An 18033-nucleotide genomic window follows, 5' to 3' on the forward strand; every position below is an offset into this window, starting at 1 on the left:
AAGGGTAAAATATTCGATGAATTGTACAGTCTTTACATGGGTACTGCTGGAGCAGCTGTTACAGGAGGCTCTATCATGGTCATAAGGGCTGGCAGAATTACCATTTGCTGGAAAGAGATCACTATTTATTTCTGATGGCATGGTAAGACAGAAAGCAAAATCACAGTTTTGACCTCTCCATGACTTGTATGTCATTGCAAAGACCCGGGCACACACAACCAACCATAATATAACATCCTGAAAGGGAGTAGGTTTAAATTAGATATAAGGAAGAAATTCTTTCCTGTGAGGCTGGTGAGGTACTGGAACAGTTTGCCCAGAGAAGATGTGGATGTCTCATACTTGGAAGTGTTCAAGGCCAGGCTGGATAGAGCTCTGAGCAAACTGTTTTAGTGGAAGGCATCCATGCAAACAGCAGGGAAGTTGGAACTAGATGGTCTTTAAGGTCCCTTCCAAAACAAACCATTCTATGATAATATACAGTAAACAAACATGGTATAAAAACACCAATTGTAAATTCTGCTTTATAGCCTTGAAGCAGGGAACTAACATGTACAGGTTTCTTCAGGACACCTCTTTGGTAATTGCTCCTAGCTACAGCCTGTTGGGCAGTGGTCTGGTTTTGAGTGGGAACGTATTACATCCTTATCAGCAAAACGGTTAAAATACCAGTTTTTGGCTGTTACACCAACAGCTTGACACAGGCACCAAAAAACCTGCAGAGTTTACAGTTCAAATTTTCCTTGTCCATTGCCTCTCATTTCATCCTCAGTGGATGTTATAATAATAATTATAGTCCTTTGTCTTTGCTGCAGCCCCTCACCTGCTGACTGCTGTTGTTGTGCCTTCCATTAATCTTTCTGTCTCTAAACTAAACAAATGTAATTTTTGCAGTCCTTCCTGAACAGTTATTTTTCTCGAGGCTCATGATGATTTTTATGGTTATCCAAAAACTCCCCACCTCCATGAATCCACACCCTTCTTAAAACCCTTCTGAAGCTGGACCAAGTAGCCTGGTCCTTCTGAACAGAAGGATTTTAATGAAATGCTTTTGTCTACCTAGTACAAGGTCAAGTGAAAAAATGCCAAACAGGCCATTTCACTTGCTATTTCTGTAATTATAGTGAGTTTTCCATAAAAATAATGTCTTTTCAAAATCAGATATTGATGCCAAACCAGACAGCACTTAAATTCAGTAATTCATGTAATGAATATAATCCATATCTACTTTGAACAATCTATTAATCTTTAAAAATGTTTTTGCTTTCGCATTCAGTTTTGTGTTATCTGTTTCATGTGGTGTTTTAAACTTTGTGGTTTGTGCCCTGTAGTATAATGTAGGATATAAACAGAACTACTGATTTAATATCATGCAGTCATTTCTCCTTTTTTTTCTGTCTTGATTATAGCAATAACGGGCCCCTAATTAACACAAGGTCAGAGCCTGCTTATCTTAGTCTTCTCAGTGTAAAGGTAAAAATAATTAGAGAGAGAGGTAAGGAATTATGAGAACTCCAAGCTCAGACCTTGGAGGCTGAAGCCTGCATCAAAAGCTGCAGTTTGAGGACAACTGTGGCTGTTGGTCAGCCCTGTCTAAATTCAAAGACTCCTTCTGAATTTAAAAGAAGATAGTAAGTTCAGTGGTTCAGTTTGTCCATTTGGAAATCTTAAGACCAGATACAAATGATTGTACTGTTGATTTCATTTTAGAACAAATATACTATTTAAATCCAAGTCAGAAAAACAATAAATGGAAATTCTGTGAACCTGGAGGGGGGAGGAGGGAGGGACCACCAAAAACACCAACAAAACCACAACAGTTACTCTCTTTCCAGTTTTGTCTTATGGCCATGTGTCAAGTGTTCTTTGATCTCTTCTTAGATCCTTCTCATTTTTCCCTGCCACCCTGACTGTCTTACTGTCTCCAGACCTTTCTGCTCCTCCCCTCTCATCTTCCTATCCTGCTATCTTTCTCCCAGTTCTGATTTCTTCTTGCCTTGGTATCTGCTCTAAGGCATGTTCTTTTTTCTTTGTCAATCTTAGCACTACCACCATCATCCCTTTAATCAGCCCGGTGTGGTATGTGAGCACCTTTCAGCTCCTTGCATGTTCTCCAGACATCACAGGTCACCTATGCCCTTTTAGCTGAGTTTCTTGCCAGTGAGCACAGCAAATGGCAGCAGTTTCTGTGTGGGAGAAATTGCTGCATAGATTTTGGCTGCTCCCACATCAGAGTATATCAAGGGACTCTCATATCAAAGGGATCATTGCATCTAAATTTACTAAAAAACATGCAATTATAACTTTACTTAGTTGTCCATCACCTGAGGCTGCAGGCAACCTGACACGAGGAGAAAAATGAAGCTTTCTGTCTCCCTCTTTGTCTAACAACAGTCTCTATTGGGTGAAAAGTCTTTTCTTGATCATTTTTGATCTCTTGCTTTTATCCTCCATAGGATTCTCCTTAGTCACAACTTAACATTGCAAATAAGAGCATAATAAGCCACGAGTTCTATCATTTCTTTTAATCAACCAGTTCTCCACCCCACAATCCTGTTTTTGCACGTTGCTTTCAACTTATTTTTGAAGTATATTTAATTATTCACCTTTTTAAGAAAAAAATTAATTCATAAAACTCTACTTTATTATACTCTGTTAATTGAATTTACCTTAGTTTATCTCTAACCTGTGATGAAATCAGCAAATAGTGAGTCATAACAAAACTGTGCCTTAAATTCCCTTTTCTTTTTAGTTTTGAGGAAAGCTCAGCCTATCAACATGGTTATTAAATGGAACATCTTTAAAGGATGAATAATCTAAGTATTTCAATGGGCTTCACAGAAAGTCATGCTGAGTTAGGGGAAGAGTTTTGAGAAAAATGAGTTCAGGAATGAGCTAATTGGCCAGCTAGTGCATTTAGCTGGTGTTACAGATATGGTAGCTACTGAGAGATGTTAAAACAAAACCATATGAAATGTAGGCACTGTTGAAAAAACATTCTGTTCTAGTGCTGTGGCCTTGTGGTGTGGAGGATTAGATGAGCTTTGTCAGCAGCACATAGTGAGAATGAAGAGATGGAAAAATGCTTGATGTTTAGGGAAACAAGATTGCCTTTAGGTCTCTTTGGATAAATTTTTTTTTCCAAGTATTTCATGTGTGGGTTATGAAGCATTATTCTGACTGGGGAACTAAATGGCAGGAAAATCTATATTTTAAATGGAGTGTGCAAGAGACTGTACACAGTCAGAGTGTATCCATGTGTTCTGGGGAGTAGAGCTGGGGCAGCAGCAGGCCCGTAGGGGAAACATTTAACTTTGTGTAGGACATGCTCACAACAAGCTGGCCCAGCATGTAGTGTGACGAGGCATTATGAAGGCAGCAGCATCCCTAGGAAAGTACTCAAGGAACTGGGGCTCACTGAGAACAGGCTGAGACCCCTTAGAAACACACAGGTGCCAAGAGGGCTGAAAATACACTGCTGGAAGCGGAGTTGTAAGGGCTCATCTGATTAGACTTTAATATATCCCTGCAATTGTATTATGCTGGATTTTTTTCCAGGTTAGATCTGTGACTCTGGCAGGCCTTGGGTGGTGGTCGTGAAATGTTAATCGGAGCGCAGCACACTGAGCAAAGGGAACACAACTGACTGTTCTGCCCTGTAGCCAAAAAAAAGAGAGAATGCCAGCAGATATTACCATGAATAGAGTCACAGAAGAATAGTGACATGCTGTCCTGACTCAGTTTTGCGATGTCTGTATTACAGGATGCTAATGCAGCATGACAGGATGTCACGCTTCAAACCTGAAAGCACTAGGGGATTAGCCTGTGCCATTTTCCTCTCCCATTCAGTTACAGAGTTGATCTAGTCCTCCCCAAATGTACCCACACTTGTCTCACAGCAGTGTAAAATGGTTGAGAAATGTCACTGCTTCTGAGTCAATGTAGTTTTTTCACCCCCTTCATCACCCCCTAATTTCTTTCAGTAGAAAATCATGGACAAACCAACCAACAAGACTGAAAATCTTGTTTGAAGCCAACAACCTTTCAGTACAGTCAGAAAATACAGAAATTATTTTGCTTTTTGTTTGTTGGGGTCTCTTTTTTGGATGGTTTGTTTGTTTTGTAATATCAAAGACCCACCTACTAACTTGACCTGGAATTTTTAAGACTGGCATAATTTACTGCAGTAAAATCCCAATAGCTGAAGCACTGCCTTCAGGGCAGTGGGGAAAGCCAGTCATTACTCAACCTGGTGCTTCTCAAGCCATGTTTTATGAATTCTCCTTTTTCTCTCACATATAGGGACCAAGGGGTTGTTGAAAACACTTCCTGAACTGCTTATACTAGCCAGGGAGCTAGTACAATTTTATTATTTCAAGGTAGGAGAATGGATGCTTTCTCCTGTGGACAGTTATTTTAGTTAATCCTCCATCCTGAAGACTCAGAGCAGATGTGGTTGTACTCAAGGAGAGGAGGAGATAAAGAAAGACTTTTAATAGCTCCATTTTTTCCCCTCAAACTAGTCTTGGAGACACCTGTTGGAAAACAATGTGCAGTCCAAGGTGGGAGGCAGTAGAAAATGCTCCACATTACAGCAGTGAGGGCAAAATGAATAGATTTAGGATACAGCATGAAAAGATTTTCGCAGAGTTGTGTGATGTAGTTGCTTCTGCTGATAGGCTTCTGAACTTGATTTTCCAGGAAGGGTCTTGCTGCTCTCTGTTAATATGACTATGTAGTGCTAAATAGATCTGGAAGGTGGCAGAATTAATATGATTCTTTCTGTGCTTATTTCAGAAGATGGCATTCCAACCCCTACTCTCAGTTCAACCATTTCTGCATCAGGATCAAAATCCGGTAAGAGTTCAAATTCACCCTTATCTGGTGTTCTGAAGCCCCTGTTTTTTTAGTTTTCAGCTTTTCCAACTTCAGAGAGAAATCAGGTGAATTATTTCATGTAGGGTGATTATGAAACACTGTTGCAAAGAAAGGATTGAAGTATCTTAGTATGGAGACAGTTGGTTTGAACGGGCTACATTTTTGTTTCAGGTGAAAAAGATTGAAATTCTGTGAGTTCCTATACGCTCAAGAGTGGTTCAAGTGAGATTGGATATTAATAAATTACCAAAGACTGACAGTTCAAGAAGTTATCAGATTGAGAATGATTTGGGTAACAGCATCAGTTAAGACATATGGCAGCAGGAAGTAGCTGATTTGATGGATGTAGAATGACAGAAGAGGAAGGTGGACTTTGATAGTAAAGAAATACCCAATACATGCCAGCTGATAGACGAGATTACATCTGCATGAACCTGTCATTTGCAGAAATGCTGCTGATAACTTCTTGAAACTGTTGATGTCAAGATTCACATTTCAGGATAAGAGGATGGCACCAATGCCCTCGATTTCAAAAGCTCCATTTGGTCTCTCTTTTTTTGGGGATTGATTTAACTAGATCAAACTTTCAAGTACTAAAATGATGCAGACCTAACAGAGAAAACACCTGCTTCAGATAGTAAAAGTCTGGGATTCTGATTTACGTCTTTAACTGACACATTCAGTTTTCTTTATTGTGCATCTTTGTTATGGAAAGTTATGAAAAATCAATATTGGTCATGATTCATTCATGTGAGCTAAATATCAACTCCTTTATTAGTCTCAATATTGAAGACTGCTGCATTTAATGAGTGATGCATGTGAGAGAAGAAAACACGAACATGGTATTCTGATTTTTGATAACTAGAGATACTAATGAGTCTGCTGTGGAGCTGAAAGCACTGAGATTATGAAGTATACACTTGACATGCAAGTAATGCAAGTGAATAAGATACAACCAAGTGAAGTATGCCTAATGTTATGTTTATTACAGCAGAAGAATTAGTCCTTTTCAAACTGTGTTGCAGCTCTTTTATGTTTCAAATACCATGCTGTTCATGTCTGTTTAAAAGGCATTCCATAAAGGCCAAACACCTCACAGTGAATGAACTCCTTGAATGTTTCACTGAAATTTCTCTTGCAGCTTTTTGTCGCAGAAGGGAAAGCAGCATTGTTACTTATGCCCATGAGAAACGCATCCGAAACCCACTGTGAGACTAAAGAAATTTGTGAGTGTGGAGCAAGGAGGTCCATTCTTTGAGGCACTGCTTATTCTAGGTGAACAGCCAGAAAACTGAGAGCAGAGAAAGAGACTATAAGATGTATTTTTAAAGTTCTGGTGTGAACATTACATTTAGATGTATTAAAGTCCTATGAGAGAAAATTACATTACATATTCTTTCATGTATCCCATCTGTTAAAAGTGCTAGAGGAGGTAGTAGGTAGGTAGAAGTAGTAGTTGTAGGTATTTAAATGAGCACCTGTAGCACTTTCTGTTTGCATTAGATTACAGAATTGAAAGCTGGACTCTCAAAATTATTAGTTACAGAGTTTTGTTTAGTCCAGAATCCCTGGCAGTATTTTAGTCAGTCCGTTCCCTTGAGCAAGTGCCTGGGCCACATGGGACCTGCAGTATGCCATCCGTGCACAGCAAGAGACACTGATTTAAACCTTGCTATTGCCTTAGTCATGTCATCGTAAAAAGGCCACCGAGTTACCCCAGGGAATATCACTTACTAGAGAATATTATTCATACCGTGCACAATCTCCTAAGCTTTGCTGCACTCCAAAGAGGAAGGTCTGCTGGGTGCCCTTTTTCCCCAGAAATCTGGGTGCAGAGGAAGAGGATCTAGGAAAGCTGGCCAATGATGAAGACTTGAATGTGGCTCAAGGCGGACAGGCAGAGAGAGGAGGGGAAAATTGCACAAAGACTAGTAGAGTCTCTTCCCCTTCAGCTCTTTACCTGGGACCTATAAACTCTGCTCCCGTGTGTCACTCACAATTCTTTATGGGGATTTTACATCCCCCCTCCTTATAAACAGGTATGCAGCAAAGGGCTGGTCAGAGGTGTAGTCCAGCACAGTGAACTCATCCATCTACACCAGGATCCTTTCCCCTCACCTCTTCCCTTGGAAGTCATATCAAGCACCTCTCCTTTAGGAGCTGGCTGGTAGATACAGCTGCTAATTTTCAGTAGGCAACTTGTAGATTGTTCACAGGCCAAACCTCCCCTCTGAAACAAACCATATACCCTTTGAATCCTCTTCAAAAATGGGTAAGAAAACTCTGTAAGGGTGAGACTTAAAACAGAAATTCACTGCTTGGTGAGAGAATGCAGCTGGAGGTATGTGATGTTTGTTTATGCATGATAAAATAGATCAATTAAGATGTGAATGCCTTCCTTGCAGTAACAGAATCTATGAAGACATCAACTTCACAAGTAACACCATCGCAAGCGTCAGTGCCAACAACAACTGTAATTGGAGCTACAACTGAATCCATCACAAACAGTAAGTGAAAATTGCTCTCAGTTAGTTGTTGATGATGTTCCAGTGGGCATTCAGGAAACTAAGCAGCAGTGCCTCTTGTTCTGGGATAGTGAACCCTTTGTTGAAACCTTGCAGGAGTGTGCAGGAGCTTCTTCCCCATCAGGCTCCAGGCAGCTCCAGTCTGGGACTTCTAACTGTATTACCACTTGTCTTCAGTGGGATGACCCACCTGTGGGACAGGGAGTGGCTTCCTCTGCAGTGAATGGAGTCCTATCCCTGTTGATCTTCAATTTAAATTAAATATACTTTTGATAATTTAAAATTAGACTTCAAGCGGGGAAATAGGTGTGTTTTGTGTGTGTGCATATGTGTGTATACAAAACTAAAGGAAATAAATTGAATGTCTTTCCTTTGTTAGCATCCATGTCTTCTTTGTCGAATGCTACACAAGGTATAACACAAGATACAACAACACAAGCAGTGGTAAAAGTGACAACTACAACACCAAATGAAAGTTTCAGCACAATAAACCGTAAGTGATAATTTCATTGAGCCATTTCTGGTTCATTCTATGCTACATTTCTCTAAACCAGTGTGGAGAAGTAAAAGGAGGTAAAAAAGATTAGTTTGGGTTTTGAATTTGGTGGTCTAGGGAAGCAGAGCTACTAATCCTACCATATTAAATATCTTTAATGAATCTTGCCCTAGAATCTTACACAAAGAACATGGCACCTTAAATTTGCAATGATCTGAAGCCATTGCACAGGATTTTAATCTCCTTGTAATTGGGAGAGATGTATTTGAAAAGGTCTTAATTTTTTTTCTTCTTTGTTTGTTTTTTTATAAGTACTTAATAAAAAAAAATTATTCTGTGTGATCAGAATGGTGTCAGAATAGCCCCCCTTTGTTTTTTATGTTTATATATGTTACAATACTACAGTTAATTATGTACCATATTATTATGAGTCATCGTACTGAAAGCAGAGAGGTGATACTAATTACTCTGCATCAATCACAGGAAACAGTTTTGTTACCCATAAATCTTCAGAATAATGTGTGTGTTGGCTGGAACATCAGACTGGATTTTAGTAAAATAAAATAAAACTAAATAAAAACTGAAACCCATTATCCAGCAAGTAGTTGGATTCATGTAAACAATATAATAACATCCAAAAGGAGCTCAATACACTTAAGATGAAATTAAGTCTCGTTTTTTTGTCCATTAACTGCACTGTAAATTTTTGCTTCAGTCTTTTGATGAACCACAGTTTTGAAATACTCCATTTTTTATATTAAATTTACTAAAAAATTAAAAAAATACTCCAAATATTTACCTCAGTACACCAATGCTCTCAGAATTGATGTTTACAGCATACTGAACTGTGACTAATGATTAGAATGTGACTTCTCTTCCCTTGGCTTACTTGCCTAAAAAGAGACTCCTGTCTCTTTTGAAGCAGCTTTTAAACAACACATGTTTTTAAGCCTGCATGCTTTCTTTGTGCAAATTTTCCTTTAAAGCCAGCCCTCATAGACCCAAGCCTGCTAAGCTGCAAGAAGAGCTATTCCCCTTTCACTTACTGGTTTCATCTTCTACTGGTGCAGGTTTCCTGCTGTGCTTTGTGTAAGGAGTAGTCTGATTGTCAGCCCAAAATCTTTTGTTTTTTATCTTGGCTTTTAAATGCCGGTGTCAGTGAGTCACAAAACACAAACAGCCTGGCCAATGCACAAGGTGCTGAAAGTGATACCAAAGGCCACAGAGAATCTTTTAAAACTTGCATTTGTTACACTGCAGGCCTGTCAAAAGCCCGAGGCGTGGCACACAGCATTATGGATACAATTCCTAGTCTTTTCAGTTTGGCAGAAATTCCTGGCTTGTGGGTACCGGAGCAGCACAGCCACCTGGAACTAAACCTTGGTGACAGGTAGAGCTCTCGGCAGGGGAAGGGAAGCTAATGAGGAAAGGCATGCCTGCCAGTGCACCTTCGCTCCAGCCACTGCTTTGCACTGAAAAACTGGTGCTGGGGGTACAATGGCACTGGAGATATGCTGGGCTCCAAGCAAGAAGCTTTCACCAACGTGCTTCCTTTCCATTCCTCTTGTATTCTTTTCCCAGCAACTAGAGTTCAGTCCCTAGTTGCTTGCATTGTGATTTGTTTTTAAAACTCCTCATTTAAGTTAAAAAAATCCCCCAAATCTTGTGATAAAAAGATGGTTGATAAATTAACCTAAAAGCAGGGCTTACCTGCCTCTCAATTGCCTTTGTATAAAGGAAAACTGGGACAGTGTGTCCAGGACACTGGCAACTGCCTGGCAAAAAGAACTTAATATATTCTTTTAATGTTACAGTAGTGTTTGGAAATACATGTATGGGAAAACCAATTTTAGTGGTTTTTTAAGATAAAATTCTGGTCTATGTTTCACCAAAGTCATAGCCTTGGCTTCAGCGCAAAGGAGTGGATGGGGCACAAGGTTTTGGTTTTGGAACAGGGCATAGCACAAGGGCTGTGCAGATGTGTGGCCAGCCTTGCAGAAAACCCACAGACCCCCCAGCCACTGTGTGGCTGCTGGCTACAGGCATCTCTCTGTTTCCTGCCCACACACTGGCACAGCGAGGTGCCCCTGGCTTCACTGCATCCTCCCAGCCCCTGCCGGCACCCCCAGCAACAGCGCAGGGAGGAGGGAGTTGTGCTCCCTGAAACAAGCATAGGCACAGCAAGATTTCTGCTCTCAAAATGGACAGGAGATGAAAGTTGGCTACTCTGTCTTTTTCTTTTTCACTGTCACTCACTTCTCCCCCTTTTTGCACTGACTGTATGAGACTGAGCCAGAAATTGGTGGTGCCTCTATGGCAGTTCAAAATTTACTTTTACTACACCTGATTTTTAATAAAAAGCAGGCACCTCTGTTGTTTTGTAATGAAAGTCATCACTTTCTCTGCTTCAATCCAGGCTAAAAGCTTCAGCAAATGATCACATTCACACAGCAAAGATGTGACAGGGCTTCCTGTCTCTGCTGCAATTTCTGTGGCTGCTGTCACCTTTTATTATAGATTCAGGAAGTCTCCAGTGCTCCATACACTGTGAAATCATGCAAAAGTCTTTGTCTTTTTTTTTCAGTGTTCTTTTCCTCTGCAGGCCATAAGTACAGTCTCTCCTTCTTAGCCCTCCTGCCTGGTTTATTATAATGGAAGCTGGCAGTAGATTGGTCTCCTTAGCCTTTTTATTTGTCAGTATAAGGTGTCAAATCCAAGATTTAACATTTTGCCAGAATGACCTCACTTGTGCAGTTCAGGCCCAAACCCAAGAATTTATGTAGTGTCACACCACAGAAAGTTGCATCTGCAATCAGGATTTCATATCCTGGGACACTTGAAGTTATCAAAGAGAATACAAAATGAAATGCAACAAAAGTTTCTATTCTTCCTCCCTTGGATATGGAGCAAGCATCTTATGCAAGGTCAGTGCTCAAGTTATTAAGTTACTAGTAAGAGTGGATTTTTGACTGTTGTGTTTCTGAGTTATCTCATGCTACTCTCCTGGATGATGATACATCACGGTGCAATTAGATATTAAATATTTAAAAGTGAGGAAAGGAAAGAGTGGAGGAGATCCTTTTTCTCTCTTTATCAAACTACTGGTAATTAAAAAGGAAGCTTTACTTCGGTAACACTACCAGAAGAGGGTTATACTAACATGTATTGCTCAGTTTTCCTCAGGTAAACGCCGAGTATAGTTGGCTGCTGAGATATGTTAGGCAGAAAGAAGTTTTAAAATATGTATTTTTATATATTTGGGACTTTTTCTTTCCAGAAAACATAAAGCTGCAAACAGCAGATGCAATCAACTATGGGTGTAAACATTAAAACTGAGATCTGCTTCGTTACCTTCCTAGCCAATTTTCATTCCTCTAAATGGGTAAAAATGTAATTGGTTTTGCTACAATTGGATTTTTCAAAACTTTCATGAATGTATTCATTAATTCAAATGGCTTTTCAGGCTACTGATTACAGGGGCAAGGCCTGTGTGTTTATGCTAAAAATATGAGCTCAAGGGAGAAGTTTTAGTCTTCATCTAACAAAGCCCTCATGATGGCATTTTAACATGGTTTGGGTGCTGTTCCTTTTGCCCTGTGTTTCCTTGATTCCTTTATTGGTCACTTAACATTTTAACATGCATACAGATGTCTATATTCTTCGCAGTGCATAGAGTATTTGTAGCTTACTTCAAGCATATTACAATGTCAAAATTAGTTAGGTAACAGCTTGCTGTAAAGAAAATTAAAAGTACTGTGCGGAAATGCCAAAATATGTGTGGATTATATGTAGGTTAAGTAGAAAATCATGCTAAGATCAAGAGAGAATATGTGTTGAATTTCAGCTGGTTAAAGAAAATGAAGGGTTTTCAGAGCACAAAGAGTAAGGAAATATCTGAAGCTCAAGCAGCAGCTTTGTCAAGCAGCTTCAGGTTCCCTGTTGTTGATTATCCCTTTGCCAAATATGTGTTAACACACTGTCGTTTATTTTATCAAAATATCAGCAGGGAGAGCTGCATCTCCACCAGAGAGTTCTGCTGCTGCAGCAATCATCCTCATTTGGACAGCTATTTTACAGTCTTTACTGCTTTACCGTTTTTATTCATAATCAGCTGTTGACAACAAACCCATTAACCCATGAGGCAAGTGCTTTTGCAGCAGCAGCAGCAGCAGCCGCCCTTCTGCACCGTGCTGCTTTTCTGCGAGCCCAGGCCTCCCCCTGGCAGCAGGCAGGAATCTTTGCTGCAGCTGGCTGAGCTGAAGCGTGATGAATTACTGCAGCGATGTGTCAGTGGGGATGACAGAACTGAGTCACGGCGCGCCCGCACAGAGTCCCCCGCCTGTTCCCGCGCGGAGCACGGGCACCGCAGTGAGGGCTTGCGCTGTCTCCTGCAGTTGAGATCAAATTAAACCTTGCATAGATATGAGTTACAGGATTTACCAAAAAGGCAGATTTCTAGCAGGCGTACTGTGCTTCAGTGCTGTTGTTGCGTGCGTGAGCAGTGGCTGGATATGGACGCTTCTGTTCCCACAGGCTTTTGGTGCAGAAGCTGTCTGATCTGCTATGTGTGTTGGTGGTAGAGCTTAGGCTGTGTATTAGGCGCAAGGCTTGGATGCTGCTTAAAAGCTGCTTCAAAGCCACAAGTCAGCAGAGAATTGGGTTGCTAGGATTTCATCTTACACCGGTACAGTGGAATTAAGGAAACCTTACCCAGCAGATTGCGTTTTTCATCTTGGGAAAGTGAAAACTGGCACACGGATTTTTGCACTGTAGCACATCTACTTCACCCTTTGACACCAGGAGCACTGAGCCTGCTCTGCAGTCTGATGAAATAAATGCAACAAGCTTCATGCCAAGCCCTAGGTAAAGGTGTGAGTCATATCTGGTGTTACCTGAGTCACTGGAAGAATCTCACCTAGGCTGAATTAAAGGAAATAAAGTGGAAATGCTGTCACCCCTCCCGACCCCCTGCCAAGGCTTAAACCATGACATTAGCGCACAGCCCATGTTCCTGAGAACAATCTGTTCTTGCAGCTCCCAAACACAAGAGGAGCACCCCGGGGCTGGGCTGCTGCCAGGACTGATAGGATGCCTGGAACGAGTGATCCTCATGGGAAAACAGTCCTCTATAGGGTTACAGGGCAACTGGTTGCCTCCCTCCTCATCTCTCCCACACACCTGATTGTTTTGCTTTGTTGTTCACAAAACATATTTATGTTCGAATGTCTCTGCACATGAAGGCTTACTGTTGTTCTTACTTACTTTTCATTCTCCCATGCAAGCTTTTAGTAACTTATGACAAGGGTGCCACAAGATGGTTGCTCTTACAGTTACAAGCCTGTGCATCTTAAAGGGAGAGGGAGGTACTCTGGGTGTTTTGCTTTTTTAAAAATTGATCTCAGATTAAAATTCAACATATAAAATTTGAGTTTGAAGCAACCACAGTAAGAATTGAAAGTGGAAAAAGTTTGCTCTTAAAGATTCATTCAAGGCTTCTATGACAAGAATGCAGAAATTATTTAAGTTTTCAGATCCTTGCATTATACTATAGTGAAAAATGAGTTAGAGGGGCTTTTTACACTCAGCTCTACTGCAGGTCACGCTTGAATATTGAAGGGGTACAATGCTGAGGTTTCTGAAGGGAGCTGATGTGAAGTTATGCTTCTTGTTACTAGAATCCCAGTGAAAATTTTAGGCTTAAACTTGTTTTGCATAATTTCCATGCCTCAGCCTTGAAAGATACCACCTCTGGCTGCCTAGCTTCTCTCCGTTTCCAAAGTTATATGAATCCCCTGACTCTAGCACCTTCAGCTCACTCTTTCTTAGCTCACTGATTTTTGAAGCTTGCCTTTCCAAGGTACTGCACTTAATAAGCAAGAGGGGAAGGGAAGGGCCGAGTTGAAGGTGTGCAGTGGTCAAATAAGGAGCTTGTCAGAGGTTTTTTTCCCCAAACAAAGGGTTCTTTGAGGGCCCAAACTGGAAATCAGAGTTTCTGAATAAAGCGTGTGATGAAGCATTCCTCAAGATTTACACATTGCATGTGCATGATGTTGCTCTCTGACTAAAACATGTATTAAAGTCATTTTAATTCCAGTGTTTGAAATTCATATGAAGGGGCACTGAAAACAGCTTACAGCTCAGTCGCATCTCTGATTTATAACCGAAAGGAAGTATAAGGTTACTCTTGGGCACCCCATGTATTATTCAGTAGGGACTGTCTTGCTTGTTGTTATGCTGAGGTCGGAGTGTATGCGTAGGAGTTATCAGCAGTGCTGGAACAGCTTAAATTATTTCTTGTAGTCATTTGGCGACCTTCAGTTCTCTGGGCTCAGGCAGTGCCCTGCACCATTGTCTTGGACTCACCTTAGGCTGCAAATCTTCTGACACAGATGGTCTTGATCTTCTATTGGCTGAGTGAGAGCAGAAATAAGACACTTGACTTTTTCATATATTAATTTTCAGGGGTATATTATTTCCTAGGCCTAAACAGCCCAGAATTAAATAACTAACTCCATACTTAATTACAATCCCTAAAATTTTATACAATATCACATTATGTGGCAGTTGTGGCTGAAGCTTGATTTATTTATTTATTTATTTATTTTCAAATTAAGAACATACAAAGGGCAATAAGTTGAGCTTCTGTCTTCTGCTCATGTTGCTCTTGGTGCAAGACTGTCTAGCTATCTTGGACTTCCAAGTCAGAGCTCTGAGATGTCTTCTGGCACAGATGTGAGGCTGTTTCTGTTGCTAGAATGTGCTTTAAAGATGCCTTAACTATGCCAGTAGTAGCAACTCCATAGGGATGGTTCATTGCTTGACAAGCAGTTACCAGAAGCTGTAGTGCTTTCTGACCTTAAGTATCTTCTATGATGGTTGGAGCATTTGTCTGAGGGATGGTCCAGAGCCTAAGACAAGTGTATCTTACCTGAACATCTGTCTCATTTCCAGCTACACAAGCAAGTGCAACAGAGTTGCCACAAAATGGGAGTTCGGAAGATTCATCTACTAAGGGATCATCTTATTCTTCTACAGTCTCTCCAGAAATAAACACTTCTTCTTCTGGAACCTCAGGTAATCCTTGAAAATGTACACTCTTCTTCTATACAAATGATGCAAATAGTTTTGAATCTTCATTTGATGTTCATAGTTCTGGAATGAGGACCACATCTCCTTATTCATGCAGGGTACACTGTGTCCATGTCATCTAGCCATGAAGTTGTGTCGAGTGATGGGTGAACTTCAAAACATTCAGTTGAGATACTCAGTGTCATTAGAGGAGGATATAAATTACAAGTGATAGTAGTAATCTTTATATATGCCATATGTGGGTGTGTTTTGGTACATGCACCTACTAAGAAACACTGTGGTGAATGCAGATGCCAGGTCATATAAGTGATCATTTGTTTTGCTTCTAGCTGGCTTGACTTTCATATATTTTGAAAAACCACTTATTCAGGTTTTCTTATGGTTTCTTGAGCCTCCATTTAATTCAGTACTTACTCTCGGCTACATGTGCTTAAATCCAACAAGGACGCTGTCATTGTTTGCATATCCTTATTATTATTAATGTTTAACATCCCCCAAGGGATACAAGACTCCTTTTGCAACTCTGGATTGTGTTTGTGAGAGATAAGCATGTATGTGTACTGCGATTTTTCCTCATAAAGGATAGGTTTGGATATAAAATGGAGCAATATCATGCTCAGTATGCACAGAAATGCCCAGAAGTATGCAAAAAGATATTATAATAAACATTTTAAGGAAGTTGTGAATTTTTCATTTTTAACCCAAGGCCACTGATTTAGAGAGGATCCTCTGCAATTATTTCAATAAGCCCATTGCCCATAACAGATATACTGTGACCTGTAGTTTCTGACTATCCTTTTAGATTTTGTGTCTTTTAGCAGATATGTGCATGTTATAGAAACCTCACCATTGTTATACTGCAATAAAACAGTAAATTATAACTGTTTTGATTCAACAGTCTCTCACACAGGTAAATTCTCCAGATTAAAATTAAATCGTAATACATATGTGACTATGGATCATGTGTATTGAATTATCTAATACATTGTTTGTGCCATTACATTTTACATGTAAAATTTGTCAAGAGTTTTACAACCTTCCTTGGTTGTAAAAAACTTCCTTTGCAAAAGTCATCATCTTGTGCAGCTCACTTTGCAGTAAAAACAATAAATCTTCTTGAGCTCAGAGACTACCCAAGATGCCAGAACTATAATTGCCTGGCTGAGACAGAAAGGACCTACCTATCCAAGGGGAGTCAGCCTAAGTGCTTGGCATAGCCAGTACTCTGGGTGCCCATAAAACTGCCATTTTGAAATCACTTCCTCCCACACCAGGATTTCCACACTGTCACCTCTCCTGTCTCCTCACAGCACAAGCTCCTTGCTTCTTTCTTGCAGCTCATATATCCAAGAAATCCCCTTACTCACCCTGAAGTGTTACATACCTTATCCCAACTGGTTACACCTTAGAATTATCCTCGCTCCCTTATTCTCTGTATACATTAAAGACTTTAGGAAAAAATGTTTTCATCCCTCCTAAATAGATTTCTTCTCCTATGTGCAATTGCTCAGGGCCAAGAAAAGCCATATGCTGCACCCTAATAACTTTAAAGCAATGCAAGTGTGAAGTCAGTTGTTTCATTCTGTGCTGAGACTAGAAGAAATGCTGACTCTCTCACTGCCATCAGATTATGTATTCCTAGGTCTTTGAAATTTTGTATTCAGGGACTTATACAAGGGCTGGATACCTTTCGTTCACCAGAGCAGAGGCTGGTAGGTGCAGCCCATAGGGGATTGCAAGCTGAAGGTACCTGAGCCACAATCTCTGCGAGGGAGCTCAGGGGAAGACAAATTAATCTGAAATTTATCCACAACAGAATGTTTCTATTTGGTATGATCAGACAAAATAATTCAGCTGGCTAAATACATTTAGTTTTGAGACCATTTTCCATTTTTAAAAAAAATGCCATTTTGGTGAAAATTTCCTTTCTTGATGCAGAAAAAGAAGAAAGCATATTTTGCAGAGAAATTTCCAATCAACCATATCAAAAGATCAGGGTGTGGGAGGAGTGCTACAGAGAGCTGGAGAGCGCCTGAAATGAGTGGGGGAGCCTAGGGAAGAACTTGGAGAAACATCAGAGAACAGTATTGCTGTATTAAAGAAGATTGAAACCAGCAACCACAAAGGAGAGGTTGCATAGTGTTCACCCAGGCTAGAGAAGGCAATAAGGACTGTTTTTAGCAAAGAGAGCGACCTGCATGTGTGCCATTGACACACACACTTCTCCAAATTTGGCAGTCATATATGATATACCTCCTACTCATTCTTCACTTCCATGGAGGATTGCTTGCTAATATTTAATTTTCTCCTTTTGTTTAATTAATGAAAAATTGGAGATTAATGGATCAGTCAGAGTCTAAATACACCTGAGAAACAACAAGTATTGTGGCTTTTCATTCTGTGATCTAAACAACAAAAAAAAATCCATAAAGCAGTGTGATCTTAAATTCACCCAGCAGGGTGGTAAAATTAAATGATCTATTATAATAAACTGTCAGATGAATCAACCTGCTACATCTATTGATATCTTTATTGCACTCCTCCAATTATAAATCCTACTCACTTGATTCACAGGAGGCATCTCCCTAAGAAAATTTTTTATGAGTAAGACTAGGAGGGTTTGACTCTTTCTGTACACAAACTGTGTAGGAACTCAGGATAGTGATATTAGGTAAAAATTACCCACCGTATCTTCAGCTCCTTCACAAGGAGAGAGACACAAAAATAGAAGTTTCTGGGAGATGGAAAACACAGAAAAGCCTCAGTTAACACTATTACAAATCTATAGTATGGTCAGGGCAAGAAGGGTTTTTCCAAGTTTTTAATTTTGCTTTGATTTATATTGTGGTATCCCCTCTGAGTAATCAGCCATATTTATTCGTTTGTTTTGCCAGTGAACACAGTTGCATGTGGCTGCACTCCAAAAAACAGAAGTAGCACACTGCAGGGAATCCAGGCTGCTTAGGTAGCAGTTGTTGGAGAGCAGAGCGGGGAGAATTTAGTTATTGGTCTCTTTCTCCATCTGTCAGGCTTCTCACTAGCACT

General features: G+C 40.2%; 1 protein-coding gene across 7 annotated transcripts in view; it reads left to right on the forward strand.

The window, feature by feature from the left end:
* Window positions 1–18033, forward strand: part of EMCN (endomucin) — a 55642-nt gene that overhangs the window by 12033 nt on the left and 25576 nt on the right. For all 7 annotated transcript variants that reach the window (XR_007904981.1, XR_007904983.1, XR_007904984.1 and 4 more), the window contains exons 2-5: window positions 4798–4857; window positions 7284–7385; window positions 7783–7896; window positions 14851–14973. Coding sequence is in view for 3 of the 7 variants with exons in the window: in XM_051790506.1 (XP_051646466.1) it covers window positions 4798–4857; window positions 7284–7385; window positions 7783–7896; window positions 14851–14973 (399 nt within the window). In the remaining 4 variants the exon portion in view is untranslated. The remainder of the gene's footprint in view (window positions 1–4797; window positions 4858–7283; window positions 7386–7782; window positions 7897–14850; window positions 14974–18033) is intronic.

Source organism: Manacus candei, unplaced genomic scaffold, assembly GCF_025592945.1.
Source record: "Manacus candei isolate 608988 ecotype Guabito, Panama unplaced genomic scaffold, ASM2559294v1 h1tg000028l, whole genome shotgun sequence".
NCBI classification, from domain to species: Eukaryota; Metazoa; Chordata; class Aves; order Passeriformes; family Pipridae; genus Manacus; species Manacus candei.